Below are 13,549 nucleotides of genomic sequence, written 5' to 3' on the forward strand. Positions count from 1 at the left end.
AATCTGTTGATTTTAACCATGGCAGCAAGTGTCGTGGTCTCTTGCCCTTTCAATTATAATTGCTTCATTATAGGTGGCCAAGCTGCCAATTCCCTGTTTGTATCTCTCCGCCTTTCTACTTTGCTTTCCTCCTTTTAAGAAACCACCTACCTTTTAGCCAAGTAAATATCTCCTCACGTGGCTCAGTGACAATTTTCTTTTTAGTGATGATCCTGTGAAATGTTTTGGGGCATTTGAGTAGTGGGTTCTGCTTCTGGCTTAGGGAGGAAAAGATCAGCTCTAGTTGCTAGCCCAATTGAGTGGTGTAATTTGTGAACTTCAGCTGAAGATGACTTAAAGCTGGGATGTGACACCCCATTCCTCAGTGTTCACAGTGCTATCATGTGAATGTTTCTCAGTGTATCTGAATTCTGTGGTACCCTGCAGAAGTCAGTATCTTCAGGATGAGAAAGAGTAACAAAACTGTGCTGTGTTGAAGTATATCTATGAGAAGCTATCTATGAGAAACTAGCTGTTTTAATTTCATCCTTGAACTTTTTTCCCCCACAGATTCTGATAACCGCTCTGATACCAGTCATTTCTTTTTCAGGGAGAAACTGCTTATATTAGAGTTCGTGCAGACAAGCCCAGAAGTTCTAGTTACGGCAGGTCAAGATCAAGGTCCCTTTCTAGAGGTCGTTATTCTCCCTATCAAAGTAGAAGCTCCCCTCGGTATTCACCGAGACCCCAATATAGATGAGGACTTCATAGTCAAAAATTTACTTTTTAATCCACATTCCATCATCGGCTGTTAGTTCCTTTTCCTTCAATTCTATATTTCGTGATATGCTTTGAATTAAATAAACTTGATTTTTTTCTTTTTTAATTATTGACTTTGTTGTCTTGTTCCATGGACCTTTACTGGCTTCTTAAATAATTTAGCATACCTCTTTTATTAAATAAAATTGTAGCCAGGGAAATGCTGTGTGTTTATTTGTGTAGAAAGATATTTTGTACTTGTCACTGTTCCCTGCTTCATTAATGCACACCAACTGAGTACATCTCTGGTGTTCTAATATTTGTCATTGATAATTTGAAATATTAAGAGTTTATGAAAGAAATGAACTATGAAGAAAATGTTAAATTGGACATTAACTTAGGATTTTTCAATGAAAGTGCTTGCTTGTTAAGAGAGAGTGGCAGTGTCAGCCTTGGTTCAGTGATACCTGTAGTAGAAGGCCTTGCTTAGAAAAGGGTGATCACTTTAGTCTCATGCACGTTACTGCGTTTCTGTTGGTGCTCCTTGCTCCACTAAATAATGTTTGTCCAACTGGCTTAATTTCTCATCTGAAAGGTGGCATTTCCAAGAATGCAGTGTTCCCTTAATACTCCACCCTAGATTATGCACAGGTTCCTGGAGTAGGAGGCAAAACCATAAATTTCTGCTTCAAAGATGAGAATGCACTAAGAGAGGCATCTTTTCTTTATCTCAATATTCATATAAAATCAACTTTTTTCTATTCAGTTAAATTTAATCAAAAACAACAATCCACAAGTTGATAGAGAAATAATCTACACCACTGAATTTCACTTCTTTTGGTACTACCATTTGACATGAAAAACTGCTTCACTTGACAAATCTGGTGCACTTGAATCTTCACTGCAGCAGATGCAAGTTCCATCATGTCAAGTTGTCTGCAAGAAAGTGGAATTCCTCACCAAAAGTGTCCATTTTGAAATTGTTAATTCCGAAATTTCCTGTCATCATCACCAGTTAGAATGCTGAATGAAGCTGTCTCTCTCTTCCTTCTTTGGCAGTGGAATATTCCCTAAAAAATGAAAAGACATTTATTTATAGTGGGCAAAATATATCCTAAGACAATGTAAAAACATGATAGTTTGAGAAAATTATTTTTGGTTGCAAGTTGTCACTTTCATCACCTTCAGGCCCTGCCTTACAGACCAGTACTTGGAAAGTAAAATGACATTGCAGGTGCTTAGCTCATTATTTTGGTTCTGCCCTGCATAGGGAGAAATCACAGGCAGAGCACATATGCAAAGGGAAACTCTTGCCAACAAATATGGAAATTCATACCACGAGGTATTCCCTCTTTACCTTGTGTTTAGAGTGACACCTGCTGAACTTTCAATTCAGAACCTTTTCTAAACAACCTCAAACAGGATGTCATAATTATTAAATGGCAGCTAAAATCTTTCTTCACAGAATAAGTGGTGGGAGAGACTGCCTTAAAGGTGATATCAATCAGGTTATGGTAATGCTTTTAGAACCAGCTTCCTAATTTTCTTCTGTAATCTCCTGAAAACTTAACTTGCATTGGCTACAGATCCATAGGATCAGCAATCGTAATAAATCAACTCAGTGGATACTCTTCATACAAACCAGCAAGAGACAGTAGGTAGTGACATGTTCTACCATGAGGACCATCACACCTAAGTCTGGATACATCTTCAAATGACAAACACATTGGTCACAGTTAAGTAATCCAAACACAGAAATACTGGCTGTTATCCTACACATCCCTGAGGAACAAACTCCGTATCTCGGCTGAGATCATCATCTACAGCAGACCCATAACAGGCTTGCTCTTTGCACATGTGTTTTTTGTGAACTGATGAAGTGATTTAGACAATACTAGTTCTGCTGCCAAGCAATCACAATTTTCATTTTATTGAACTAGAGATTACAGCAAGAATCCAACACATTTTTCAAATGAATACATTAATGCTAAACTGCAAATAAAGTTGAGCATTTAAAATTAAATGCTGCCAATGAGAATACTTCGCTGGTTCTAAGCTTCTGAATAAATCAAACCCACTCATCAACCTGGCTGTCATTTTCAGTTGAGACAAGTATGGGACACCACAATGCATCAAACAATTTTACAAAGCACTATATCGTTCAGACTGATTCCAAGATTTTTTTTTGACAACTAGCTTAAGCTATATAGACAGGAAAGTGTGGGTTTTATCTAATTCTGTGCCAAGTTAATTGAGCTCAAGTCACAGCAAGAGACTTGCAATCAGCCTCGGTCATCCTGGGCTAGGGAAAGGGGGATCAAAAAAACCCAGCCAGGATTTCTCCTTCATCACTATCCAAGCCTACTTTGATCACTATTAGATTTGACAGGAAATCAATGCAGTTATAGACAGTTGTAATGAAAAGCTCCTGCGTTTCTGTGAAGTCTGAAGATGGATTTAAAAAAAGTTAAATTTTAGAAGTCACATTGAAAACTTAACATGATTTCCCAACCCAACTTCCAAATGCTATACGTTGATTTTCTATCGAGAAAGTCATTAAATGTGATACTTCCAGTCAAAGAACAGTTCGAGTCTCATCATTTATCTCAAAGCATAGCTAGAAGTGGGAAAACAATATTAAAAATCACTGTGCAAAGAAGTTAAAAGAACCATGTTTAAAGAAATACCACAGGTAATGTTGATAAATGTTTGGAGTCACACCATTCTGTGATGGAAACTGATTGACAACAGGTTGACATCAGCTTTCATTATTCACTGCAATGACAGCATTGAGGAAAGCAGTACGACTTAACCCTTCAGTTGTTAGCAGTTTTCCATACATAAAATCACCTCACACAAGGGATCAGAAAATCATCCCATTAATAGATTGCATGGTAAGTTGTCTGTCTTGTATGACATGAGGGATAGTTCAAACCATATTGAAAGAATATTTAAGGAGGAGGATTCAGGACCTCTCCTTATAACCAACTTAGAGAAGTGTACTGTAGGTACTCTTGGAGAGAGCCCATGAACTAAATTAGAGATCAAGACCTCAAGGATCACTACCGTTATGAGCAAACTGGAATGGGGAGAAACAGATGATGGAAGTGAACGTGTGACCAAGTGATTGGGAAAGAAGTGTTTTATTTAAGTACTGGGACAGCAAGAAACTACTGGGCTAGGCTAAGAGTTCCTAATGGAAAGGAAAAATAAAGTGGTCACAATGATGCAGTTCTAAGAAACAAATTGGATAAATTGCAGTCACACATTTGGAGGATTTGACATGGCGGCACTTACTGAGACATAGCTGCAAGATGGTTTGGATTGGGAACTTGCAAGTTGCTAAGGCAAATGGTAGCAGAGGAGAAATAACTTTGATGATTAAGGATGAAATCATCTCAATGATAAGAGAGCTAACAACAAAAGGTAATTAGACAGTGGAGACTTTATGGCTAGAACAAAAAATTGAAAATGATTAAAGACTACATGAGAACTGTGTGGCGGTTTCTATAGCAGATATGAAGCGGCAGGTTGTGTAAATATAAAGATTAGACAAACGTAGTAGAGGCAGCGTTTTTAATGAGATTTTGACTTTTATAAAGATTGCCATAACAAGATGATGTCAGAACATGTCAGATAGGTGAATTTCATGAGTGTATCTGAACTTATTTAACAATATTTCCAGGAGCCAACAAGAGGAGATATTAGGTATGGTAATGTGTAATGATTTAGTTAATGGTTTAACAGTACAAGAACACATTTATCTAATGGTAATTATAATGTGGTTGAATAAATGTGTAGTTTAAAAAGGAGAAATGCAAAACAACTACCAACAATTCTAGATTAAGAGAAGGCTGATTTCAAAAGGATGAGAAAGAGTGTCCACAGTAAACTGGACAAACATATCAATGGGTATCTATCAACGATGACAGATCTGTGGGAGGACTCCATGTTGAGGGATACACACTAAAGCTTAAAGCAGAGGTCCAATAGGGAAAGGTCACTGTGTAAGGTCTTCCAGTCATAATACACCAAGGAGTTGGAAACTCTGTCAAACCCCTCGAGATACATGACCGACGAGTATTGTAAAGTTGTATTGCAGCACCTCAGAGTGGAGTGCACTGTATGCAGCAAAGTTGAAGCCTATTGCACTTTCTGTAATTTTCAATTTGACTGTATGCCTGACGTGAAATGTATATTGCAAATTTTAAAAGTATTGCAATTATATTGAGGCACCTAAGAGTGGAACATGTTGAATGAAGACAAGCTGAATTTTACTGCACTCTAATTTTCAAAATATTTTGTCATGTACTTTTTCAAATTTTATGAATAAAATATATTTTTGTGGTACAGGACTAGTTTTATACCCCTAAGGAGTAAGACACTGACTCATCAGGAAATACAAGTGTGGACAATTAAAGATGTAGGGGACAACATAAAACAAAGAGAAAGCATATAAAAATGCAGGGGTAAAAAAAACACTAATCCTGGTGAATAGGAAATATACAAAGTACATCCCCATACAGCGACAAAACAGAAAAATAGGGAGGAGAAAAAGGAGCTCTGAGGGGTATTAAAATTAACACTTCAGAATAAAGAGTAATCAGGTGGAATGTACTGATAACAGTGACACTGTCAATGGAAATGAGGACATGGCAGACATGCTAAATAATTATTTTGCATCTGTAGTTGAATTAGAAGAAGAGGTTAACATGCCAGACATCTCAAACAAACTAATCAATACTGAGTCAGGGTCAGAGACCCACAAAAGTGATGAGGCAAAGTAATAACAATGTGGATAAGGTGAAGAGGGATCAATCCCACCTCTGACCTTAAGATGGAGGGAAGGTCATTGATGGAATAGCTGAAAATGTCACAGCCCAGGAGAGAATCCTGAGGAACGGGGGGGCTCTTGGGAGCAGTGGTGACGTCCCTATGCTATTGCATAGGCCCAGGTTCAAATCCCATGTACTGCAGATGTGTGTCACAACATCCTGAACAGGTTGGCTAGAAAATATCGATCACACAGATAATGGAAACAGCCTGATTTCAATCCATTTATTAAAATTAGTACAGTGATGGTTGCTAATTCAGGGATAGACACGTTCCGACAATCCAATATTATTAAGAGGGCCCTCCTGGCGCAGTGGTAATGTCCCCATCTCTGAGCCAGGAGGCCTGGGTTAAAGTCCCACCTATTCCAGATGTATGTAATAATATCTCTGAACAGGTTGGTTAGAAAATATCTACCCTGATGAACTCCTGCAGAGACATACTGGGGCTGAGATGACTGACCTCAAACAACCTCCAACCATCTGCCTTTGTGCCAGGTATGTCTCCAGCCAGTGGAGAGATTTCCATGAAGGCGTTTCGCAAGGTTGCTTTTACCAATCAATGCATTGACTATAGGAGCTGGGAGGTTCTGTTGTGGCTGTACAGGACATTGATTAGGCCAATTTCGGAATACCATCTGCAATTCTGGTCTCCCTCCTATAGGATGTTGTGAAACTTGAAAGGGTTCAGAAATGATTTACAAGGATGTTGCCAGGGTTGGAGGGTTTGAGCTATAGGGAGAGGCTGAATAGGTTGGGGCTATTTTCCCTGGAGCAGCAGGGGCTGAGGGGTGACCTTATAGAGGTTTATAAAATCATCAGGGGTATGGATAGGGTGAATAGGCAAGGTTTTTTTCCCCCCCAGTACTGGGCGGCGGGAAGAGAGTCCAAAACTAGAGGGCATAGGTTTAAGGTGAGAGGGGAAAGATTTAAAAGGGACCTATGGGGGAACTTTTTCACGCAGAGGGTGGTGCGTGTATGGATTGAGCTGCCAGTGGAAGTGGTGGAGGCTGGTACAAATACAACATTTAAAAGGCATCTGGATGGATGTATGAATAGGAATGGTTTAGAGGGATATGGGCCAAATGCTGGCAAATGGGACTAGATTTATTTAAGATATCTGGTCAGCATGGATGAGTTGGACTGAAGGGTCTGTTTCCAAGCTGTGCGTCTCTCTGACTATGTCAAGAGCGACTCTCCCTCACTGCTCTTCTGGAGTTCAGCCTAATTTACCATGTTTGAACCAAGGCTGCAGTAAGATCGGGAGCTGAGTGGCCCTGGCAGAACCCAAACTGAGCTGGTTATTACTGATCACATGCTGTTTAATGGCATTGTGAAGCCATCCCTTTACTGATAACGAACAGTGAGAAGTAGGGGTAGGAATTGAGCCAATTGGATTTGAGAAACCTGGGTAATTTTCCACATTGTTGGGTAAATGCCAGGATTTTATCTGGAACAACTTAGCAAGGGACAAGGCTAACTGGGGAGCACAGGTCATCAGCACTATTGTCAGGAGGTTATTGGAGCCTCTGCAATAACCAGAGCCTTCAGTGGTTTCTTGGTACCTGTAAAGTGAATCAATTTGGCTGAAGACTGGCATCTGTGATCCTGAGGACCACAGGAAAAGGTTAAGATGAATCATCTACTCAGCACTTCTAGATGAAGGTTTAAGATTATAAGACAAAGGAGCAGGATTAGGCCATTGAGTCTGCTTTGCCTTTCAATGAGGTCACAGTTGATCTGATAATCGTTAACTTCATTTATCCGTCTTTTCACCATAACCTGCAACTCCCTCACTGATTAAAAGTCTGTGTATCTCAGCCTTCAATATACTCAACAGCCCTCTGTGGTAAAGAATTCCACAGATTCACCATTCTCTGGAGAGAATAAATTCCTCCTCATCTCTGTCTTAAATGGGTGGCTGCTTACTCTGGTCCTAAATGCTCCCACAAGCAGGAACAAGAAATATTCCCAGATTCAAGGGTCAAACTATGAGGAGGAGGTTCCACAAACCAAGGGTCTTCACGGAACTGGTAACAGCGTGGAAAAAGTGGTATTTATGCTGCAGTCAAAAGTTGGGAGAGGTGAGCGGACAGGTGACGATGGAGCCCAAAGAGACAGAGAGAGACGTGAAAGAGGTAGGTAAGCAAGGAGATTATGGATTGTAGGTCAGGACAGAGAGAAAAAAAAAAGCTGACTATGTGATAATTAGAGCTTTGTATTAGAGCAAGTTTGCAATGTTAATTATAGCTCTGGCACCGAGATGAAAATTGACACTGACACCTTCCAGCAATAACTGGAGAGGATACTGCCTGATGAATTTGAAAGCACCAAAGATGGTAAAGCTGGCTGAACGTACCTGGAGGTGCTACAAGGTATCCCTCTACAACCTGCTTCACATTGCTCAGGATTGCCTCTGCACAGTAACCTTCCGTGACCTTGTCTGCACGCAGGTACAATGGCCTGTGTGATAAAATAGAAATGTTTTGAGAATGGATTTGAAAGGTACTATAGCTGTAGTCCATTGATCTCGCAGATCAGTGATAAAGACAACTCTACAAGAGCACAGCAACTTGGAGCAGGAGTAGATTACAGTAAATCCCCATTTGACATTAACTTAGCAACATTGTTTTGTGTTAATGAAGCCTATAATTTCACTGAGCATCTTAATGTTTGTTTTAGCATCATGTCCTGTGTGGTCCAATTGGCACCATTTTGAAGGTGCCTCTCCCACTGATTTGCAGCATCTGCCTGTGCTTCACGCTCCGACTTGTATCGTCTCCCCTTTCTGACCCCACCCGGTCACTGAACCTCCTGCGTCCTGACTGACCCACTCGCCACTTCATTCTCCTGACTGTGCATTCTTGTTCAAGATCCAGGTCCAATTCCAGAACCCCAGGGGTTGTGAAAGTGTGGATCCCAATAGTGCAGAAGTCCCAAGCTGGAACCTCTTTAATCCATGTGTTTTTATAAATTCTAGTTGAGCTTCTGTCTCTCACCAGCACCCATGTCCACTGCCCTTATTGACAGTGGAAGTTCTAGAGTGCAAGTGACAAGCTGAAGCTAGGGCACATTGATAAGAACGCCTGTCTGTCTGTTTCCCGTGCTCTCTTCTGCGCCACATTTTCAGCCTCCACTGGTTCCCCCGTTCGAAGGCCTTAGGTTGAGATGTCCCCCATTCCCTGCATCGATATTCCCTTTTCCATCTCAACCAATCTTGACTCTGGGAAATAAAAGCCAAATCCTGGGGGATGCTGGAAATCTGAAATAAAAACAGAAAAGGCTGGAAATTCCCAGCAGGTCTGATTACCATCTGCAAAGAGAGAAACATTTCAAGTTAATGACCTGCTTAACATTTACAGGGTTTTTTAATTTTAAGTATCTTTTTGACACTGGTTGATTGTATGTATTACCCGCTGGTTTAGCGACATAAAATTCAAATCAATCTGCCTAAATTAAATGCAACAAAGTCTTTGGGATTAAAATATTTGTATCGACAGTCCTGGGTGCACGTTCACAGTCAGCAAATAGGAGCTTTTTCACAGGAAATCGTTCCAATTTAATCTTAAATGTGCAGTTTTCTGAGATAGTGAGCCCGGAATCAATGCCAGACCACCTCTGGTGCTGAACTCATTCATAAATAGTATGAGATATCTTGTACTGTCCTGTACTCTCTGACGGGATATATTTCTTGATTCCCAATAAGCCATTCATTCATCAAGTTATTGACCGCTGAGCATGGTGGCTCAGTGGCTAGCACTGCTGCCTCACAGCGCCAGGGACCCAGGTTCAATTCCACTTTCGGTTGACTGTGTATGGAGTTTGCACATTCTCCCCTTGTCTGCATGGGTTTCCTCCATAAGTTCCAGTTTAAAGATGTGCAGGTTAGGTGCATTGGCCATGCTAAATTGCCCATAGTGTCCAGGGATGTACAGGTTAGGTGGATTAGCCTTGGGAAATGCAGGGTTGCAGGGTTACAGGGATAGGGTGAGACGGCCAGTGTGGACTTGATGGGCCAAATGACCTGCTTCCACACTGTAGGGATTCTATGACTCTAAGTTCTCTCAGTAAAGTGAAACAAAAGTGAACACTTCTCGATGACAATAATTCACAACGTCCCAGCATCTCTTTCAAAACAATTCAGAGCCAAGGCCTCCCTCTCTTTTAAAAATAACAGTTCTTCAGCACTTTGAACGACAGTATGATGAAGAACCAAGTGAGAAAGTCCAGCGTTTGGAATGCTCACAAGGAGCACAGTCTCTCTCCCTCGAGGATCTCAATCCCGATTATACCAGGCCCAAGAGAGCTCAGGTTGGAACCCAAATACGCTGGAGATAAACCAGCAAAAAAAAATTTAGGCAGCTTTCCACTGCAGCCAGGAACACTCTACCTAATGAGGCTTGGACTTTGGGAAATGAATGGGCCTCAAGCCAAAATTAGGAGAGGTGAAGAGCTGGGTCTTAACATGCACTTTAAAAAGAAGGGGTTTAGGTTGGGAAGTCTAGACCATGTGGCCCAACTGTTTAAAGGCCTAGCTATCATGGCATCTAAGCACCAGGATCATCAGCACACAAACTGGCAGGGAGGGTGGGGGGGTGGGGCGTGGTGGTTAGAGACAGCATGTTAAAGGGTGCAGTTTCCAAAGCAGCACTGTTCCCAAGACCTCAGAGTGCCATACCCACGTCTCTGACAAAGCCCGGTGTTACATCAATGGGATCTCAAGGAGAGTTCTGTACCCAGTCTGACTTCCCACTGCGAACAGAAGGATTGTCAATGGTATACGGTCTTTCACATTTGCACAACTGATAATCCCATTTTAGTTAACCTATTTCTTTCTGTCTAATCCATGTTACCTGACCGAAAAGGCAAATATATCCACAATTTGTGAACTCTGTAATACAACCGTGGGCATAACCTCTGCCTTTGTGCCCCCAAATTCATTAGGAGATAGATCTGAAACAGGACACAACCTGCACAGGAGCAGCGAAACATTGCACACCAAGCTATCTACATTAGTGACATCTTTCACAAAAACACATAGGGTTATGAATTAGTAATTTCAAAAGAGTGAAACAGGAGGAAAGTAAAAGACAATAAAAGATCATTGATATCCATGTTGCTGTAATCGTGACCCCTTGAGCATTTGTTGTTCTAACAGCTCCATTATTTGTGGCGATGCCTCCAGCAGCCAAGGTCCTAATCTCTGGAATTCTGTCCATAGATCTCCCCATCACTCTCTCTAATCTCCTTAAGATCTACCACTTCGGCCAAGACTTTGATAGTATCACTGCAATAGATCATCCACTAAGTTCTATACCAACAACAGTTTTCGTTTGTATAGCATTTTTAACATAGTAAAACGTCCCAGTTGCTTCACAGGACCAAAACTGACACTGAACCAAAGGTTAGGTGACCAGCACGAAGGAGTGTTTTAAAGGTAAAGAGATTTAAGGAGGAAATTTCATAACATATAGCTGCTACATTTTATAGCTTTATCAGCATAAAAGAACATAAGAACTAGGAGCAGGAGTAGGCCGTCTGGCCCTTCGAGTCTGCTCCGCCATTCAATAAGATCATGGCTGATCCTTTCGTGGACTCAGATCCACTTACCCGCGTTCTCACCGTATCCCTTAATTCCTTCATTGTTCAAAAAAAATCTACCTTTTTTTAAAAACATTTACTGAAGTAGCGTCAACTACTTCACTGGGCAAGGAATTCCATAGATTAACAACCCTCCGGGTGAAGAAATTCCTTCTCAGTTCAGTCCTAAATCTGCTCCCTCTAATCTTGAGGCTATGCCCTCTTGTCCTAGCTTCACCTGCCAGTGGAAACATCCTCTCTACTTCTATCTTATCTATTCCCTTCATAATTTTATATGTTTCTATAAGATCCCCCCTCAATCTTCTGAATTCCAATGAATATAATCCCAATCTACTCAGTCTCTCCTCATAAGCCAACACCCTCAACTCCAGAATCAACCTAGTGAACCTCCTTTGCACCCCCTCCAGTGCCAGTACATCCTTTCTCAAGTAAGGAGATCAAAACTGCACACAGTACTCTAGGTGTGGCCTCACCAGCACCTTGTAAAGCTGCAACATAACCTCTCTGCTTTTTATTTCAATCCCTTTAGCAATGAAGGACAAAATTCCATTTGCCTTCCTAATTACTTGTTGTACCTGCAGACCTACCTTCTGTGATTCATGCACAAGGACACCTAGGTCCCTCTGCATAGCAGCATGCTGCAACTTTTTACCATTCAAGTAATAATCCTTTTTACTATTACTCCTACCAAAATGTATGACTTCACATTTATTTACATTGTATTCCATCTGCCAGACCTTTGCCCACTCACTTGCTTGTACAACTTTTTTATAATCTGGTTCTGGGAGTTGGGTGTCACTAGCCAGGCCAGCATTTATTGTACATCTCTAATTGCTCAGCAGGCAGTTAAGAGTCAACCACATTGCTGTGGATCACATGTAGGCCAGACTGGGTAAGAAAGACAGATTTCCTTCCCTAAAAGGACATTAATGAACCAGGTGGGTTTTTACAACAATTGACATGGTCGCCATTATTTTGATCTAATTCACCATCTGCCTTGGTGGGATTCGAACCTAGATCCCTCAACTCATTGACCTGGGGTTCTGAGCAACTCACGCAGTGACACCACCACCTCCCCTCACAATCTAACTCCGTTGGTCTCTTGTGTTCTCGTTAATTTACCATCAGGTAAGACAGAGATACCATTACCTGTCCTCCAGCACTGAATCCATGGGCTCCACTCCCTCAGTGTCAACAGCATGCAGCTGGTTGGCAAACTGTATGGCATCTGCTAGCCTTTCTATCCCCTCCTGGTTCCGAAAATCAACAAGTGCCAATCGTTCCAGGTGGTCAATCATCTCCATGGTAACCTGGAGTTTGTTGACATGAAAACATATGGAGCACATTAAATCATTATAAATCTCTGCCTAGCATAGCAGGTAAATACTGTACCACAAAACCAGAGTCTATCACTGGCCTGTGCCAGGTTGAAGCAGTGGAGGTACTGTGTCCCTGGACTACAGAAGGGGAAAACATTCAAAAGTTTTCTGTGTTTTCAATAAGTGACCATTTGTATGCACCAACTTTTATATTTTCTCCCCTTCTCACCTGAAAGCACCAATTCCCTATTTCTACTGTCAACGGATCCCTCTTGTCCATTCACACCCCATCAGCTTTCAGTGTAAAGTCTTGATTGTTTATTTAGGGTGCCTGGATTTAAAAGTTCATTTCAAGTCTGCCCACACTTGCATCGCAATTAGGGGATTGCTGGAGAGTTAAGGAATCGATGAATCTGCTTTCTCACCCAGGGATGGTGAGCAATCCTACCACTGCACAGACCAGGGTCAAACTCGGCCTCCCAGATCAATATGGTTCTCAGTTAGAGGATTAACGACCCACAGGTACGGTTTTCCGCTGTTTTCCAACAAATGCTTCCTTACCTCTGGAAGCTCGCTGACCTCTGCGGGTTGCCAGGATGGAGTCTGAGGCACCTAAAAACAAAATCAAGAATAGAAATCTGAACCAGAGCAGATTGGTTCCAATTGTAGTTAAATGGTCATTAAATGCCTGGCCTTGGGCATGAAGACTGACCACTTGGAGAAGATGGCAGCGACACCTTAATCTTCAAAACAAACAAGGAAATTAGGCCATGAACGAAGTTTCAATGCAGACATTACACAGTACCTACAGATCAGGCAGAGTGTCACCCAATAATGTATCAGGGACACAGGGTCAGGGGTCTAGTGGAAAAAAACGGTGACCAGGAAGCTTTAGCAGATGTTGAAGCAGTGATCACCGATTGATCACTCATCCAGATTCGGGGGTGGGCGGATCTGGGTGTGATCCAGATTCAGGGGGTGATCCAGGATGTGATCTAGATTACTGAGATGATCCAGATTCATGGGGTGATCTGGGATGTGATCCAGACTCAGTGGGTG

General features: G+C 41.6%; 2 protein-coding genes across 6 annotated transcripts in view; one reads left to right on the forward strand and one right to left on the reverse strand.

Annotated features, from left to right (window-relative positions):
- rnf10 (ring finger protein 10) overlaps positions 1-13,549 on the forward strand; it is a 49,871-nt gene that overhangs the window by 6,624 nt on the left and 29,698 nt on the right. The window lies entirely within an intron of this gene.
- gatc (glutamyl-tRNA amidotransferase subunit C) lies at positions 1,445-13,112 on the reverse strand. Its single transcript, XM_048611376.1, has 4 exons — positions 13,052-13,112; positions 12,321-12,481; positions 7,930-8,033; positions 1,445-1,808 (listed from the first exon to the last, which is right to left on the reverse strand). Exons 2-4 carry the CDS (start codon positions 12,473-12,475, stop codon positions 1,747-1,749), a joined length of 321 nt encoding a protein of 106 aa, XP_048467333.1. The 5' UTR covers positions 12,476-12,481; positions 13,052-13,112; the 3' UTR covers positions 1,445-1,746.

Source organism: Rhincodon typus, chromosome 24 (genome assembly GCF_021869965.1).
Source record: "Rhincodon typus isolate 14 chromosome 24, sRhiTyp1.1, whole genome shotgun sequence".
NCBI lineage: Eukaryota > Metazoa > Chordata > Chondrichthyes > Orectolobiformes > Rhincodontidae > Rhincodon > Rhincodon typus.